Here is a 19330-nt window from a genome sequence, read left to right on the forward strand (position 1 = left end):
CTCCACCTGCGGCGCTGGAGTCCCATATGGGCACCAGTTCAAGTCCCAGCTCCAGCTCTCTGCTATGGTCTGGGAAAGCAGTAGAAGATGGCCCAAGTCCTTGGACCCCTGCACCTGTATGGGGACCTGGAAGAAGCTCCTGGCTCCTGGCTTCAGATAAGCTTAGCTCTGGCCGTTGTGGCCAGTTGGAGAATGAACCAGTGGATGGAAGACCTTTCTCTCTCTTTCCCTCTCTCTATAGTTCTACCTCTTAAATAAATGAATAAAACTTACAAAAAAATAAAAAATAAAACATCTGTTCCTCAAAAAATGCCAGAAAGAAAATAAAAATACCAACCATAGAGAGGAAGAAACACTTTTGGGAAGGATGCATCTTGAATCCAGTAAATAAATAAATCTTAAAAAAAAAGAAATACAATGGAATAATATATAAACTAAACACCATGTACCCTAATGGATTAATCTCAAAACAGAAGCCAGACAGCAGAGTATATGGGTTTACTTATTTATTTATTTATTTATTTTTTGACAGGCAGAGTGAATAGTGAGAGAGAGAGACAGAGAGAGAGGTCTTCCTTTGCTGTTGGTTCACCCTCCAATGGCTGCTGCGGCCAGCATGCTGTGGCCGGCGCACCGCGCTGATCCAATGGCAGGAGCCAGGTATTCATCCTGGTCTCCCATGGGGTGCAGGGCCCAAGCACTTGGGCCATCCTCCACTGCACTCCCTGGCCGCAGCAGAGAGCTGGCCTGGAAGAGGGGCAACCAGGACAGAATCCGGCGCCCCGACGGGGACTAGAACCCGGTGTGCCGGCGCCGCCAGGCAGAGGATTAGCCTAGTGAGCTGCGGTACCGGCCAATATATGGGTTTACTTATATAAACCCTAGGAAATGTGACAATCTATAGTGACATAGAGCAAATCAGTGATGGCTTGGGTCTGAGGGGATAGTAAGGGAAAAAGGGAGGGGATTGTAAAGGGGCACGAGGAAACTTGGGAGTGATGGATGCATTTACTATTCTGCACAGTGATGGTTTCACAGGTGTGTATATATATATATAAACATATCAAGCTTTATATTTTATACAGTTTATTATATGTCAATTATACCTTAATAATGTTGTTTTTTTTTAAAATAAATAGTGACTGCTAATGTTCATGGGGTTTATTTTTGGGGTGATAAAAATCTAAAATTAGATGATAGTTGTAACACTTTGTGAATATACTAAAGAACACTGAATTGTACACTATTGAATTTGTATTGAATGCCATTGTAAAAAGAAGTAGAAATATGGAAAAAGATATACTATGCTAACATTAATTTTTAAAAAACTAAAGTGGCTATATTAATATAAAAATACATTTCAGAGCAAAGCACATTACCAGAGATAAAGATGATTATTTCAAAATGATCAAGAAGATGATTCATTAAGAGTACATAGTAGGCCGGCACCATGGCTCACTAGGCTAATCCTCCGCCTTGAGGCACCGGCATACCGGGTTCTAGTCCCGGTCAGGGCGCCGGTTCTGTCCCGGTGCCCCTCTTCCAGGCCAGCTCTCTGCTGTGGCCAGGGAGTGCAGTGGAGGATGGCCCAAGTGCTTGAGCCCTGCACCCCATGGGAGACCAGGATGAATACCTGGCTCCTGACATTGGATCAGCGCGGTGCGCCGGCTGCAGCGCGCCAGCCGCAGCGCGCCAGCCGCGGCGGCCATTGGAGGGTGAACCAACGGCAAAGGAAGACCTTTCTCTCTGTCTCTCTCTCTCACTGTCCACTCTGCCTGTCAAAAAAAAAAAAAAGTACATAGTAATCTTAAACATTTATGCATATGATAGAACTTCCAAATACCCCCCCCTCCAAAAGGAAAAAAAAAAAAATCCTGGTAAAACTGCAGAGAAATAAACAATCCACAATAGTAGTTAAAAAAAAAAAAAAAGTTGATACTCCTCTCAATAACTGATAGATGAGGCCAGCACTGTAGCACAGTAGGTTAATCCTCCACCTGTGGTGCCGGCATCCCATTTGGGCGCCAGTTCTAGTCCCAGCTGCCCCTCTTCCAATCCAGCTCTCTGCTATGGCCTGGGAAAGCAGTGGAAGATAGTCCAAGTCCTTGGGCCCCTGCACCCACATGGGAGACCGGGAAGAAGTACCTGGCTCCTGACTTCAAATTGGCACAACTCTGGCCATTGCGGCCATCTGGGGAGTGAACCAATGGAAGGAAGACCTTTCTCTCTGTCTCTCCCTCTCACTGTCTATAACTCTACCTCTCAAATAAATAAATAAATAAATCTAAAAAAAAACCTGATAGAACAAGTAAACAGAAAATTAACAAGGCAAAAGGAAACATGAATAATACTATCAACTACTATCAATAAAACATTTCACCCAACAGCAGTAAAATACATTCTTTTCAAATGCACATAGGCACACAGACTACTTTGGGCCATGAAACAAGTAATAAACTTAAAACAATTCAAGACATACAAAATAGGTTATTGGACCAAGATGACATTAAATTAGAAACCAGTAACAGAAAGATCTCTGGGAAGCCTATAAGTAAAAGGAAACTCGTAACATACTTATGGAACAAAGAAGAAATCATAAGGGAATACAACATTTTGACTTGAATGGAGATTGAAACACCACATACCACTACTTGTGGACTGCAGCTAAAGCAGATTTCTAGAGGGAAATTTATGGCAGTAAGTGCCTGTATTAGAAAAGAAAAGTCTCAAAAAGTGACCTCAATTACTCCCTTAAGAAACTTTGAAGAGTGACTGAAAGTGAAAGTAAGCAGAATAAAGGAAATAACAAAGATCAGAGAAGACATAACTGAAATAGAAAATGGAAAAATAACAGAAAATCAATGAAATTGTGCCGGTGCTTTGAGATGAACAAAAAAGGCAATTTTAAAAAATATAGCCATGCTGATCAGATAGCAGTAATGAGATAAATGGTATTACTACAGAGTCCATAGATATTTAAATTACAATGGAATATCATGAATGAATTTACGTCAATAAATTTGATAGCTTAGATGAAATGGTCAAATTTCTTGAAAGATACAAACTACCAATACTTGGCTCAAAATGCAATCAATATTCTGAATACCCCAGCAACCAGTTAAAAAACTAAACTGTAGTTAACTTCTCATAAAGAAAACTCCAGGTTTAGATGGCTTCACTGGAGAATTCTACCAAACATATATGGAAGAAATAAAACCAGCTATGAACATATCCTTCCAGAAAACTGAAGAGGAAGGAATATCTTCCAATTCATTTTATGAGAGCTGCATTACTCTGATACCAAAGCCAAATACTGATATTACAAGAAAACAACCCAATATTCTTCATAACCATAAATGCAAAATACGAACAAAATTGAAGAAAATTGAATCTGACACTGTATGAAAAAGATAATACATAATGACTAAGGAATGGAATTTTTGTTATTAATATTAGAAATTTTATGTAATTCTTCATTTTAACAGATTGAAAAGAAAAACCATCTGACAAAATCCAACATCTGTACCCAATTCGGAGCTTCTATGAAAAACCTGTAACTAACATCACAGTGGAGGAAAGGCAGATCCCCAGGGCTACAATCAGGAACAAGTCTCCTTCACTGCTCCTAGTCAGCTCTGTACTGGAGGTCCCAGTCAGTGCGACAATGTGAGAAAAAGGCACCCAGAACAGAGGAAGAAGTAAACCGCCCCTATGTACAGAAGCCACAGTCATTTTCATAGATAATCTTGTAGAATTTTAAGACCTGATGGAAACTAAGAAGTCTGGCAAGGTTTCAGGATAAAAGTTGTCAGTTGTAGTTTTATATACCAGGAATGCAAAATCTGAAATTGGGATTTTAAATATAATTTCATTTGAAACAACATCAAAAACATAAAATGCACACAAAATATGTGTGATACATGTTTACTGAAAAATCCAAGATGTCATTGAGAGAAATTAGAGATCTAAATAAGTGAAGAGATAGCCTGTGTTCAAATATCAGAACTAGCAGTTGCAATGATGCTGATTCTAGTCAAACTGATTTACAGGTTCAACACAATCCAAATTAAAAAAAAAATCCCTGAAGGACTTTCTGTAGAAATTGACCAGCTGACTCTAAAATTCATAAGGAAATGAAAACAACCTAGAAGAGTTAAAATAACCTTGAAAAAGAACAAAGTTGGAAGATTTACATACCTGGCTTCAAAACTGACTACAAATGAACAGAAATCAGGATACTACAGGGGCTGGCACTGTGGCCTAGAGGGTAAAGCCACTGCCTGCAGTGCCAGCATCCCAAATGAGTGCTGGTTCAAGTCCCAGCTACTCTACTTCGGATCCAGCTCCCTGCTGATGCCATTTGGGGAGTGTACCAGCAAATGGAAGTTCGTTCTCTCTCTCTCTCTCTCTCTCTCTCTCTCTCTCTCTCCCTCCCTCTAACTCTACCTTTCAAATAAATAAATAAATCTAAAAAAAAAGAAAAGACACTCCAGTATTGGAATCAATGTAGATACAGAACTCATTAGGAAAGAATAGAGTTCAGAAATAGCCCCTCCCATACTGGTTTTTAACAAAAGTGAAAAAGCAATTCAGTGATGAAAAGATAACCTTTTTCACAAATGGACCTGGAAAAACTGCCTACCTGTCACCCTTCTATGTGTTACTTGCACTACACACAAAAATGAACTCGTGGGGCTGGCACTGTGGCATAGCAGGTAAGCCGCCTGCAATGCTGGCATCCCATATGGATGCCAGTTCAAGTCCTGGCTGCTCCACTTCCCATCCAGCTCTCTGCTAATGTGCCTGGGAAAGCAGTAGAAGATGGCCCAAGTGCTTGGGAGACCCGCATGGGAGACCCAGAAGAAGCTCCAGGTTCCTGGCTTTGGATTGGCCCAGCTCCCGCCATTGTGGCCATTTAGGGAGTGAACTAGCAAATAGAAGACCTCTCTCTGTCTCTGTCTCTGCCTCTGTAACTCTGCCTTTCAAATAAATTAATAAATCTCTTTAAAAAAATGAACTCATAACTGATCATAAACTTATATGTAAAACCTCAACTTATAAAATGTCGATAGAGAAAACACAGTAAAATCTTTCTTTGGATTAGGCAAAGATTTCTTATAAAAGACACCAAAATGCAATCTATAAAATAGCAAGTTGATGAATCAGACTTCATAAAATTTTAAAACTTCTGATCTTTGAAAGACAGTGTTAAGATAATAAATACTAAAACTGAAGACCAGGAGAAAATATTTAGAAGCGACACTTGTATCTAGAATATGTAGAGAACTTTCAAATGTCAATAATTTGTAAAGCTTTTATATGAGCCAAGGACTTGTAAACATCATCAAAGATAGACAAATGGCAAACAGGCACACAGAGAGATGCTCAGTACCAGTATTTAGCGACCCCTCAATCGCACAGTGATCTATACCACTGTGCACTGATTAGCATGACTATCATGAAAAATTTAACCACACTTGGAATGGGTGAGGATGTAGAACAACTGAAATTTTCAGAAAATACTAACAGGAATTTAAAATGGCGCAACCACTGTGCAAAACAATTTTGCAATTTCTCAAAAAGTTAATATATATGCTCAACATATGACACAGTCATTCTAATTCTAGGTTAATTGCCCAGTTAAAATGGAAGCATATGTCGCCACAAAGACTTTATTATTTTTAAAATGTCAACGGGAACAGTGGTGATGATTATTCCTTCATCTCTGCTATCAGTCAGATTTGTGTCTTCTTTCACCAAGGGGGCAGACTAAGTCTGCTTTAATTTTTATTATTTCTTCTTGCTTTTGGTTTCCAGTGCTCTTTTTTCTCTAATTTCCTAGGGTGGAAACTTAGGTTACTGATTTTAGATCTTTCTTCTTTTTTAATATGTGCAATTTAATGCTGTAAATTTCCTTCTGAGCACTGTTTTTATTGTATCCCACAACTTTTAATAAGCTGCATTTGGATTGGCCTAACATATTTTAAATTACTCTTGAGACTTTGACCCATGTATTATTCGGCAATATGTTTTTAGTTTCCAGAGATTTCAGAGTTTCCCAGTTCTCTTTCTGTTACTAATTTCTCATTTAATTCCACTGTAACCTGAGAACTTACATTTTCTGATTTCTATTTTTATAAATATGTTAAAATGTGCTTTACTGCTCAGAATATGGTCTATCTTGGTAAATGTTCCATATGAGCTTGGGAACAGTATGTATAAGGGTATATCAAAAAGTCTGGTGAAATGGAATTAAAAAGTAAGTTTATTTTGGTGCTAATTTTTCTTTGAAATCCATGCCTGGTTTTTTAAATTTGCAATTCCCATGAACATTTCGAAGATCTCTTAGATTCTACTGTTGTTGGGTGGAGTATTCTGTACATGTGAATTTGATTAAGTTTGCTGTGTTAGTGCTATTTAAATCAATTCCATCCTTAGTGATCACTTGCCTGACAGGAAGGCTTTAAAGTCTCTAGATGCAGAGTGGACTTGCCCATTTCTTCAGTAAGTCCTATCCGTTTTTTCTCCTAACATATTCTGATGCCCTATTAGGTGCATTTATGTTTAGGATTATTATGTCTTCTTCAGTAAGTGGCAATCCTATTGTTAGGTAGTGATTTATTTACACCTGATCATTTTCCTTGTTCTGATAACAGGTTTGTCTGAAATTAATGTAACTATTCCACCTTTCTTTTCACTAGTATATATTTAATGGTTTGTCTTTCTCCATCCCTTTCGCTAATAGCTTTATTTCTAGTAGACAGGAAAAAAAAAAAAAAGACTAAATGTCCTTCAACAGATTAGTAAATATCCACACAATGGAATTCTACTCAGCAATAAAAAGGAACAAACTTTTTGTATTTTTGACAATTTGGAAGAATGTCAAAATAATAACTATGCCAAAGGAACTCAACCAAAAATAAACGCATATATAGATTCTCCTTAACTTATGATGGAGTTGCATTCCAATTAACCCATCATAAGTTGAAAATATCATTAAGGCAAAAGTATATTTAGTACACCTAACCCACTGAGCATCACAGCTTAGCAGCGAGTGTACTGTAGAGTATCAGTTGTTTCCTGTTGTGATTAACAGTCATCACTGACCCACTCACTATAGCAAGAATCTGACCATGTATCACCAGCCCAGCAAAGCTCAAAATACAAAATTCAAAGTACAATTTCCACTAAATGTGGCTCACTTTCACACCACTGAAACATTGGAAAGGTGTTAATCATAGGCTGAGGGCTGCGCTGTCTGGATTGTTTGATTCCATTTATATGTTGTAGGATACAAATGAATCTGTAGTGACAGAAAAGAGATCAGCAGTTACCTGGGATCTGAGAGAGGGCATGGGTGGGAAAGACAGATTACCAAGAGTACCAAGATTACCAAGAGGCATGAAGAAACTGATGGTGATGGGCAATTCATGACCTCGAGGTTGTGATGGCTTCAAAGATCAGTGTGTGTCAGCCAGAGGACAGATCAGAGTGCTCAGAGAGGAAGAACAGGGACCCCCAACATCATACACAAACAGGAAGAGTGATACAGAACAGCCAATGTATGTTCTGGACTTCATATAAACTCAGAATGAACACTTATCCTGTACCTTAAATCAAAGAAATGACTGTTGGTGGCGCTGCGGCTCAATAGGCTAATCCTCCTCCTTGCAGTGCCAGCACACCAGGTTCTAGTCCCGGTCGGGGCTCCGGATTCTGTCCCAGTTGCCCCTCTTCCAGGCCAGCTCTCTGCTGTGGCCAGGGAGTGCAGTGGAGGATGGCCCAAGTGCTTGGGCCCTGCACCCCATGGGAGACCAGGATAAGTACCTGGCTCCTGCCATCAGATCAGCGCAGTGCGCCGGCTGCGGCGGCCATTGGAGGGTGAACCAATGGCAAAGGAAGACCTTTCTCTCTGTCTCTCTCTCTCTCTCACTGTCCACTCTGCCTGTCAAAAAAATAAATAAATAAATAAAAAATAAACAAAGAAGTGACTGTTAGAAACGGGGACAGGATACAGAATCAGAGACTCAGGACAATTAAATAACACTAAAGGGGAACTAATGTTTTCCGAGCACCAGTTACGGACCAGCAGCACTATGGGGGCTGGTTTCCATATATCATCTGATATCTGTTACAGTCTGTGTACATGCTATCCCTCGCCCTTACATTAACCCTGGGTATGTAATTATACCCAGCTAAAGATAATGACCAATAGGTTGTTTATGGGTTAGATGACTAGTGTAAGGTCAACAATGAGTAGAATAATACAAGAGTCCAAAAAGAAACATAAAAGTAAGTAAGGGGGCCAACGCTGTGGCCTCACATAAGGGCACCGGTTCAAGTCCCGGCTGCCCCACTTCTGATCCAGCTCTCTGCTATGGCCTGGGAAAGCAGTGGAAGATGGACCAAGTCTTTGGGCCCCTGCACCTGCGTGGGAGACCTGGAAGAAGCTCCTGACTCCTGGCTTCGGATCAGCACAGCTCTGGCCATTTCTGTCATTTGGGGGGTGAACCAGGAGATGGAAGATCTCTCTCTCTCTCTGGCTCTACCTCTCTCTGTAACTCTTTTAATTAATAAAATAAATCTTTTTTTTTAAAGTAAATAAGAAGGATGGGAGCAGAACACACCTAAGCATGGGGCGGGGGTGGGGGAGGGTCCTGAATGCAGAGTTGTGAGGGAGTCCTCTTCCTTGTCTCCCCTCATAATACCAAGCAGAGGTCCCCCAGAAGAAGGCAAACTTCCGCTGAAGATGGGAATTAAGACTATGAAGTTCAAAGTCTCATAAGTGACAATTTTTCTTCCACCTCCAATTTTAGAAAATTAAGATCCATTTTTCTGCAGGAACTAAGGGTGCAGTCCTTACAAATGAACTCATGTGTGTAGGGTTTCTTAAGATGGAATTGGGAAATTTGAGTAAACTCTTCCACGAAACTTGACTGCGTTTCTCAATGGGGGAAAAGTCTGTTTTGTTTTTCTTTTTTAAAAAAATGTGGCTGAGTGAGTCAGCATTCAGGGGCATTCACGAGTGTAAGCAACTGTGAGCTGCACTAATGGCTGAAACTTGGGCGTCAGAAGGTAGATTCTACGTTTCAAGAGGCGAGGTGAGGGTTGGGAGGAAACCACGGAGGAACTTGTGTGGAAACAGACTAACTTATTGAACAGCTCTCTGGTGGTTTCATAGGCCACAGCAGGTACCATGTGGTTAGCCTTTGCACTCAAGTGACCAGAGGCAGTTTAATTATTTCCAAGAAATGACCTCAGTGTCTGCTGGAAAGCAAGCCACAGCACCAAATGCCATTGCCTGTACTGCCGGCATCCCATATGGGCGCTGGTTTGAGTCCTGGCCACTCCACTTCCCATCCAGCTCCCTGCTAATGTGCCTGGGAAAGCAGCGGATGATGGCCCAAGTCCTTGAGCTACCGCACCCACATGGGAGACCCAGAGGAAGCTCCTGGCTCCTGGCTTCAGCCTGGCCCAACCCCAGTCATGCAGTCATTTGGGGAGTGAATGAGTAGAAGGAAGATCTCTCTCTGTCTCCTCTTCCTTCTCTCTATAAATTTGCTTTCAAATAAATAACTAAATCTTTAGAAAAAAAGAAAACAGGCCACAGAGGGGATGTCTGGGCTTTACACCACTAAATACTCTTTCTGGACTATGAACTTCTCCAATTCTCTCCCATAAAACAGTCATATCCAGGGGTTACGCTCCTAGTCCAAAGATGATTAAGAATTAGAAGAGTCTACAATTGGTCTGGATATGTTAGTCATAAGGTCAGCTCTTATTGTGGTCCAATATAGATGAGCCAGATTCCTTGGCTTAATGTCCTACATACATTTATTTTCTTTTTTAAAGATTTATTTCTGTGAGAGGCAGTTAGACAGGGAGAAGGAGAGGGGGAGGGGAAGGGAGAGAGGGAGAGGGAGCCGAAGGGGGAGGGAAAGGGGGAGGGGGAGGGGGAGAGAGGGAAAGAGAGATGGCTGCAATAGCTAGAGCTGGGTCAGTTTGAAGCCAGGGGCCAAGAGCTTCTTCTGGGTCTCCCATGTGGGTGCAGGGGCCCAAGCACTTGAGCCATCTTCTACTGTTTTCCCAGGCCATTAGCACAGAGCTGGATTGGAAGTGGGACAGCTAGGACTTGAACTGGCACCCATTTGGGATGCCGGCAATGAAGGTGGAGGCTTAACCCACTACGCCACAGCACCGGCTCCATATTTTGTTTCCTTAAAACCTGTACTGGTTGGGGACATTTTTATTATTAGTATGGTGTTCCCACAATCCACTGGCAAACAGGATGAAATAATGTATAAAAGAATACAACATACCTTTGCTTTTATAATGCACTGGTTATAGTTTTTTAAAAAAATCTATCAGTTTCAAATTTCAGATATTACATCATTGCACCTAAACACATTTGTGTCTTGGGTTCTGGAGCTTAGTGGGTTAATGTGAGCTGCTGGCATCTTGTCTGTCAAACTAACTGGATTCCCATTAAGGCTCTGGTCTTGATACATTTCTAGTCATTCTCCGGGCACTCTGATAATACTGCTTGATGAAGACGGGACAGTTTAACCAGAGACTGACTGATCTCATGTGGAAAAAATACTAAAATTTTTTTTCAAGGGCTGGCATTGTGCCATAGCAGGTAAAGCCACTGCCTGTGATCTCTCTCCATCTGTCCCCTTCTCTCTCTGTAACTCTGCCTTTGAAGTAAGTAAAAATAAATCTTTTGAAAAAGTTATTTTTCAGTTATTAACACTATACTCTAAAAGTATGGGAGGGGGGCCGGCGCTGTGGCATAGCAAGTAAAGCCGCTGCCTGCAGTGCCAGAATCCCATTTGGGCACCGGTTCTGGTCCCAGCTTCTCCACTTTTGATCCGGCTCTCTGCTGTGGCCTGGGAAAGTAGTAGAAGATGGCCCAAGTCCTTGGACCTGGGCACCCACGTGGGAGACCCAGAAGAAGTTCCTGGCTCCTGGCTTCAGATCTGTGCAGCTCCAGCCATTGTGGCCAATTGGGGAGTGAACCAGCAGATGGAAGACCTCCCTCTCTCTCTCTCTCCCTCTCTCTCTCTCAGCCTTTCCTTCTCTCTCTGCATAACTCTGACTTTCAAATAAATAAATAAACAATAAAAAATAAAAGTATGGGAGGAAAGCAGGACAATTATTAAGGTTGAGTTCACGGCTCGTTTGTTTTGTAAACTGTGTTGGCAGCACCTCCCCTGGGTGCTTTTCCAATGCAAAGCTTGTTGATGCCATCACAGCTGACTCTGAGGACAAAGACTAGCTGACGTGGGGTTGGTTTGTGTGATATTTCACCCATACAAAAGTGGACTTTCCCGAATGTACTATAGACAGTCACCCCTTACAAATACATGGGACACTCATCTAAAATCATACCAATGAGTGCTAGCCCAGAGATCTTGGCTGGTTCTCATTGATTATGATCTAGATGAGTGCCAGCACCTCTACCTAGATACACATAAGTTTCTGCTCATGAGTTACTGCATTGACTGCAATTGCTGTTTAACATTTTAAAAGCTAACTGTAGAGTTCGACAAAAACAAATTAATTAGCTGTTTTGAAGAATGATTTTTCTCAATTTATGCCAAGCAAGTTATCAAAACTAATATTTGTAAAGTACGAGTTTACAGAGTACTTTTCACACATTCTGATTGCCACACTCATTATACCAAACACTGTCATATTCTTGAGATAAATTTCCATTTAGTTCTCACAATTAAGTAGATCTTGTAGTACCCAGACATAAAGGAATCCAAGGGCAAAAAGGCCAGAAATAAAGTGGTACCCCAGGCAGCACCTCTCTCCCACCAATTATTTCCACCCAAAAAAGGATTTCAAAGACAGACATACTCATGCTCAGAAAATCATAAAATGGGAAGGGATGACCAAGGGGACTTGACCTGGCAAAAACTGACAGCCTCCAATGATTCCAGGGAAATAATTCATGTGACAAAATGCCATGGGTAAAAGACTCCAAATTATATCCAATTAGACTCATGGCTTACATTGGACATCCATCATGTATCTATCTCTTTCCTCTCACTATGGCTTCATTTGCTAGAATCCAGATAGAATTTCAGTTACAAGTTTTGCTCATTTCACTTTTTTCCTTTGCAAGTTTAATGTCATTTCCTGATATTTTGAGAGGCGTAAGTTTAACTTGAAACAGGAAGTTGGCCTGTATCTGCATTTACAGGGCTGTTTGGTCCGTAAGTGCACTGTATGAACCCTGACCCCAGTGAGCTCTGGGGAATTAATCAGCCAGTACTTCTCTTATTCTTCTGGAGGAATAATATTTTGACATCTGCATCTTTTACTTCCTCTTCTCCTTCCCTTTCTCCTCATAGGGCAGAAGTAGGCTGTGTGTTCACTGTCCCAGAGACAGCACAGGGCAACATGGAAGGCAGAGGAGCCTACAATCCCGCAAGTTCAACCTCTGGAAGAAAGGAATTACACACACACACCCATACACATGCACAGACACACACACACCCATACACATGCACAGTCTCACACACACACACACACACACACACACAGAGTCCCTGGTGCCTTGTCAGGGTGTAACGTATGAGAGCTTGGTACAAATGTGGGAAAAGGCAGAGGAAAGCTGATGAAAGACTGCTGTTAAGTACCCTACAAAGCAGCCCCTTAAGGGGGGACCAGAATCAGAAAGTAGTTAGTTTGTTACAGACTAAAGGCACTTATTTGCCTAGTACACTTGACTTTGTGGAGTGAGACTCATGTCTACCTTACTAGTTAGAACATGTTATGTTATATAGATATATACACTGATACTGATATTCATAAAAAGAAATGGCTTAAATGTTGTTTGATTTCACTATGATATATATATATGAAACCTCTTCAACCATTTAACATATTTATGAGATTACCTAATTATATAAATATTTACAAAATATTCTGTGATATGAAAATACAAACTATGAATTATGGACAATATGATCTAATTTGGAAGAAAACTGTACATATAGGCATAGAGAATAAATCTGAAGTATATATACTGCATGAATAGCTTTAATTTGTTCCTTTGAATTTTTCTTCAGTTCCTGAATGTTCTATAAGTAACATGCATTCCTTTTGTAATAAGAACAGTAGAAAATAACATTTGCACTCACAGAATAAAATGCAATCAACTTACACTTTACACTGCAAATACCACATAGAACTTTTAAGGAAAAGGTCAGGGAGAGAAGACTTGCCCCTTTCTCTCACAGTTCTGCCGACATGGGGACTGCAACAGTCATTTCTTTACCGGCTTAGCTATTCTCAACAACATGATGCTTCAGGACAGAAGCCCAAGAAAGAGTAAAACTCAAAGTAAAAATGTAAAGAACTGATAAATTAAAAAAAACTAAGTGTGTTACCTGGGATAAAGAAAGAAGACACTATCCAAATGCTTTTTTTTTTTTTTTTTTTTTTTTTTTTTGGTAAGCATAGTGTCATATAAAGTAGGTGGTTAGCAAATAGTGAACAAGAGTAAAAACAAACAAGGAAAAGAAATTGTCTAGTGCTCTGGAATATAAAAAGGGCAAAGCAAATTTGCCTTGTGAACTTGAAACATTTTCAAAATAACACTTGGTATATTAGTAAAGAAACTCTAATATGTACACCTGAATATCAGATAAGAATTTATTATAATAGGAGGACATGGTGGGTATCCTGTTAGAAACTAGGATAAGCAATTCTGATTTTGATTTGATAATAAGAAAAAGTTTACATACTTAATATATAAAATTAACCTACTTCTGATCTACAGTTGGAAGACAACTAGATAAGTAGAGGCAAAAAGCATTCTACAATGGTCAAAATTATAAATATGACAACATATTTAATTTGAATTGTTACATATTAAAAGTATCTGAGGGGCCGGCACTGTGGCACAATAGGTTAATCCTCCGCCTGTGGCGCGGGCATCCCATATAGGTGCCGCTTCTAGTCCCGGCTGCTCCTCTTCCAATCCAGCTTTCTGCTGTGGCCTGGGAAAGCAGTAGAAGATGGCCCAAGTCCTTGGGCCCCTGCACCTGCGTGGGAGACCCAGAAGAAGCTCCTGGCTCTTGGCTTCGGATTGGCACAGTTTCGGCTGTTGTGGCCATTTGGGGAGTGAACCAACGGAAGGAAGACCTTTCTCTGTCTCTCCCTCTCACTGTCAGGAAGACCTTTCTCTCTGTCTCTCCCTCTCACTGTCTGTAACTCTACCTCTCAAATAAATAAATGAAATAAAAGTATCTGAAAGTTACTTCTCAGTGCTTTTCTATATCAACAAATATATATAATTTTGTAGATAGTTATTTAGCACTTAAATATTTCCTAATGTCTCTTGAAAAATCTATAGAACATTGATGGAAGTTATGGGAGATTAAATTTCATTGACTGTGAGTTCTATGTGTAACAACTTCCAATTCTGCTAAGAAACTCATTATTTTTGCACTGATCAAATTGCTTCCCTTTCAGTTCTTTCCTTGAAACTGAAGAAATTATATGGAATTCTTATTGACATAAAACTCTCCACATGCTCATTGTTCCTCTGTCTACTGCATTTTTTTTTTTTAAAGAAGCAGAGAAAGAGAGCAAGCGAGCTAGCAAGTACATACTCTCCTCCGCTGATTCTCTCCGAAATGCTTACCAAATTGGGCTAGGCCAAAGCCAGAAGCCCAAGACTTATTCTGGATCTCCTACATGGGTGGAAAGGACCAAAGTACTTGAGCCATCACTGCTGCCTCCCAGGGTGCACATTAGCAGGAAACCGGAGTCAAGAGTGGGACCAGGACTTGAACCCAGGCACCCTGATATGGGATGTGGGTGTCCCAGCTGGTGTCCTAATTGCCAGGTCCAACATCTACTCAACTTCAGCTTTTAAAGCTGTACTTACCCGTGGGAGTGTTGCTGAGCTGATTTCTTTGGAGAATTAGCACCTTTAGAAATGGAAGTCCAGCTCCGAAGCCGCTTCCGTGGTGTCTCACCCCAGAGGACGTGGGGCTGGGCAGACCCCACGAGATGGAGCGGATGGCATTGCTGCTGAGGTTTAGTATTTCCAGGGCGGGTGCACACCTGAGGGGGCTTAAGGCTGTCTTCCAGAGGAGACTGTTACTGAGGTCCAGGTGTTTTACCTTCCATTCTTCTTTTCTCCTGTGACACTGTAAGAGAACTCTGAAGAAATTGAAGCTGATGTCCACTGTGGCCGCTGTCTGCGATCCCTCAGCAGGCAGGTGATGGTTTCCAGTAAAGGAGCAATTTGTCGGAAGATATTCATTCCACTGGCACTCAGAACTGAAAAAACTACTGCTCTTCCTGGATGGCTCTGTCTCTGTTCCAGCAACCCCAAGAACTATGACTATCACTCTGAAATAGAGGCTTTCCATAATGCCTGGAAATAGGAAAATGAATAGACTTACTCAGAATAACTTATGTAAAAACTAACAGCAAAGAATCAGAAAATTGAATTTTCAATGAGGATTTGGAAAAGTTCTCTTGTCTTGATTGCTGATTTAAGTGAATGATTTCTTAGACTCCAGCTACCCAGTTATACTATAACATTTTATTTACGTTGCATTTTAAGCAAAGTCCCTCCCCCCGCATTTTTTAGAAAACTCATTCTCACTTAGGTCTCACCTCTGCACCTGCTTTTCCTGCATCCATCCACTGTGCCGTCTGCCTCTGAGTGCCTGAAACCTCACAGGGATTACGGAGGTGTGTGTGTCTCTGCTGGTCATTAATGCTGAGCAAAGTCTGTTACGCTTATCTACAACACTGTAATCAGTCATGTGCTTTATTGTGCGATGGCATGTATTTGCACTACACTGTGAACCTCCTGTAACTGTCTGAGTGGAAAGTTCAACTCATAAGAGGGGCTTGTTTTTTTTTTTAATGACTAGAAGAACTACAAACTTCGACTCTGTGGCTTTTGTGACTTTTCCAATCATTTAAATATATACAGCATAAGTAAAATACTAAAAATGAGGCTCTGTCTCAGAACCAGGAAGATGTCATTACAATACAAACATCAAGTCTCTTTTTCACCAAAAATTCTTGGGAAGCAATTGTGAATTTTAAAACAACTATATGTAAATAACAATGGAAGAATGCATACACAGGGCAGATTTAAAAGCACATGGATAATGTCTCTGATCTAAATTTCATTCCAAACCAGAAAGTGTAGAAGTCATCACATTACTCTAATGTACGTTCATGACAATCGTCCCTTCCTTTCTGTTCTAACGGCACTGCTGTAGTTTTCATCACTGTAGTCTGACGCTAGGATGGCTTCACTGATCCTTCTGCCTCTGCCTCTTGCCCTTCCTTCTTCTTGACCCATCCGAGGTGATTCCAAAGGATTATTTCCCCTAATACTCCTTGCTTCAGAACCCTCCAGGGGTTCCTTATTGCCACCAGTCCCAGTCCCCAAGGGAGATAAGGGTGGCACTCAAAGCCATGTGTTATCTAGTTAGCTTCATGAACTAGTGAGATAAGATGTGCCTTTGAGCACAAAACAAAACCAAAAAACTCCGTATCTGTATTTCTAATGCTAAAATTTGATTGTAGTTCACACCCAATTCCAAGTTCAATGTGTTGTTTACTCTCAGTTCAACTTGTAGATATCCCTCCAGATTCACCTCAGATCCTGGCACCTGAGACCCCTTTTCCTGCTTTAGCCTCTATGTTTTGTCTTGGTTTTCAGAACTCTTCGAGTAAAGAATAAATGAATGAATGAACACTAGTAACATTCAGTTTGAATGTGAATACTGTATCACGCACGGTTAGCACCTTGCTTTTTGTCCATTTTTTAATTCCCCCAAAGAAGATAAGGACCAGGATACATAAACTCCATGTTCTGTATTTTAATAGTCTGCAGTCTGTCATGAATAACATTTACAGTGTAAGCTTTAAACTTGTTCCTGACAAGGTCAGTTCTCCCATATTTTGAAGGGCATCTAAATTCAGGCACACACAGCCATGAACTGCAAAAGGTGCCCTACGGCGTGGAAGTTACTGGTTTTTGTAGTGTGCTCCTTACACCGTGCCAGAAATTGAATTAATTTGCCCAGTGAGAAAGATGTTTGTTTCTACACAGCTGGAATCACCTGATATGCAGTTGTACACCAAGCCAATGTAACATCAGCAACAAAAACGACAGTGTTCAGGTAACTGGAAACTAGTTTCTCTTAAAGAGACAGAAGTGAGTGATTTTAAAACTTATGCCCTGTTTCTCTTTAAGTTGAAGCAATTTATGTAGTAACTAATAGATCTGAGTTCAAACAGCTAGCTAAGGATAATCTGACACCTTATAGTGAATGGTCTCCATTGTAAAGAAAAATGATTCACATTATACACAGATTTATATATCCTAATTAAGAAACCACGGGGAACTCCAGAAAAAGCCCCCAAGGAAACTGGAAATAATTAAGTAAATGTAAATCCCCAAATGGACATATTCAAACTCAAGTTCCAGTATGATGAAGCATGGAGTTGTTTGTCTGTCTTAGAGAGGGAGCGAGAAGGCAACAGAAGAAAAGCAGAAAGGAAACAGAGTTTATTCTTACATAAAACGAAAGGGAAATTGGCAACTCAGAAAGAAAACAGCCACAGAGGCAGTTTTTGGCGTTGACAGAATGTGTAAAGAACACAGGAATGATGCTGCATCCGAGGCGCACCTTGCGTCTGTGGGTCCCAGCAGGTGGGTCTGGATCCCAATCAATCCAGCCTGTACCTTGTGTCTGTGGGTCCCAGCAGGTGGGTCTGGATCCCAATCAATCCAGCCTGCTGGGGATTTCAGACCTGCGCCTTGGTGGCTCCACCCAGCCAGCCTTCGCCCCGCCCTGTGGCACACCTTCACCCTTTCACCTCCGGACGCTGGCCCCTGGTGCCCATTCCCCGGCGATGCGGGCAAGGGGCATTCCACAGTGCCCAGGGAGGAGTCCCAGCACACTGGGGATGCACAAGTTCTAGGATTCCAGAGAGCTTAGGCAAACACTTACAGGGTCCCATTCTTGAGCCATATTCAAATTCATCGTGTCCACACAATTGGGGAGCAACTTGTTAATATATAACCATCAAAAAATAACAGCAAACTGTTAATAGAATTTTTATTGCAAACGGAAGTCATTATTACAAATGGAATTACTGAAACTCCAGGTAGCAAGCTGGAACAGTTTCTGCATGGCATAAATCACAATCCTTGCCCCTGCTCAACACTTTTATAGAAAAGATGATCAGAGTTTCCGTGATCTCTTCTTGCCAAGTCCAGCACCGAAGAATTCTTACCCTCTTAAAGTACACTCATTCAGAACTTCCACCTTTCATCACTGGTACTATCACACAATTTATTTTTTTCACAATACATGAAAAATACAAATAAGTGTACCTTTAAATATCGCACTCTGGGCAAGCAGTCCCTGCTGTGTGTTCTGCATTTCTCCGATCTGCCCATTACACAGTCTAAAAAATGGTGCATAAACATCATTTGGCGCCATTATCACTGCAAAATCCGGCCAAAGACGGCAGCTACTTACACAAAGCACGTATGGGAGGCCCCGCTCAGGGCCCTGCCTTTGTCACCACCTCCCCCTGGCTGCTGCATGTCCTATCTGAGTTCAGGGCAAGGGAGTGCACACACCAGGAAGAGGAAACACGTTCAGCTCACAGAAAAGCACCTGTGGTGGCGGGTGGAGGAGCTGCAGCTTCCCTGCGAATCAGAGGTCCCGGGTGGGGTGGGTGGGGTGGATGGGGTGGCCGTGTGCAGCCCCAGGGCATTCTCCGGGTCCACCTTTCAGTGAGAAAAGCAAGGCCTCCCTGGCAAGGACCCTAAAATGCCATCCTGTTAACAATCAGCTCTAGAAAAACATCAAATGCCCTCTCAGGTCAGAAGCATTTAATGGAGATGCATCAAAACACAAATATTTCTCAAAAAGCAGTAAAAATAGATTATTTCATGAATGACATTCAATAAATAATACTTTATAGTGTTCTGTGGTTTTTGTAAAAATATTTATTTAAAGGAACTTTCAAAAGAAAAATCTAAAGCAAAGACAAGTAACAAATGTAGATTTAAAAATAGACTTGAGTATCTAGATGAAATTTCCAACTATTTTCCTGAAGATCATTCATATATTAAGTGACACTGAATATATCCAATGGGTACAAATATCACAACTACTAACAGTCAGAAGTCACCAGTCTCTTCTCATTTAAAAACTGCACTTTGCTAGGTAGTAAGTCCATCTTTATTTCAGTATGACTTGTTGACTTCATAATTTCTAAAGCATTTGGTTTTTCTATCAGAGAGAAATGTGATAAT

The 19330-nt window shown here is 41.0% G+C and overlaps 1 protein-coding gene across 3 annotated transcripts in view; it reads right to left on the reverse strand.

The window, feature by feature from the left end:
- The window catches only part of LRRC66 (leucine rich repeat containing 66), a 34470-nt gene extending 16515 nt beyond the window's left edge, over positions 1-17955 (reverse strand). The window contains exons 1-2 of one of the 3 annotated variants that reach the window (XM_070068208.1): positions 17688-17955; positions 14909-15403 (exon numbers count right to left, since the gene is read on the reverse strand). In XM_070068208.1, the coding sequence (XP_069924309.1) occupies positions 14909-15398 (490 nt within the window). In that variant the 5' untranslated portion in view covers positions 15399-15403; positions 17688-17955. Of the gene's footprint in view, positions 1-14908; positions 15404-15648; positions 16717-17687 lie in introns of those variants that run through there. The other 2 variants (XM_070068207.1, XM_051828623.2) reach the window with 2 other exon arrangements.
- Positions 17956-19330: the final 1375 nt, after the last annotated feature.

This window comes from Oryctolagus cuniculus, chromosome 2, assembly GCF_964237555.1.
Source record: "Oryctolagus cuniculus chromosome 2, mOryCun1.1, whole genome shotgun sequence".
NCBI classification, from domain to species: domain Eukaryota; kingdom Metazoa; phylum Chordata; class Mammalia; order Lagomorpha; family Leporidae; genus Oryctolagus; species Oryctolagus cuniculus.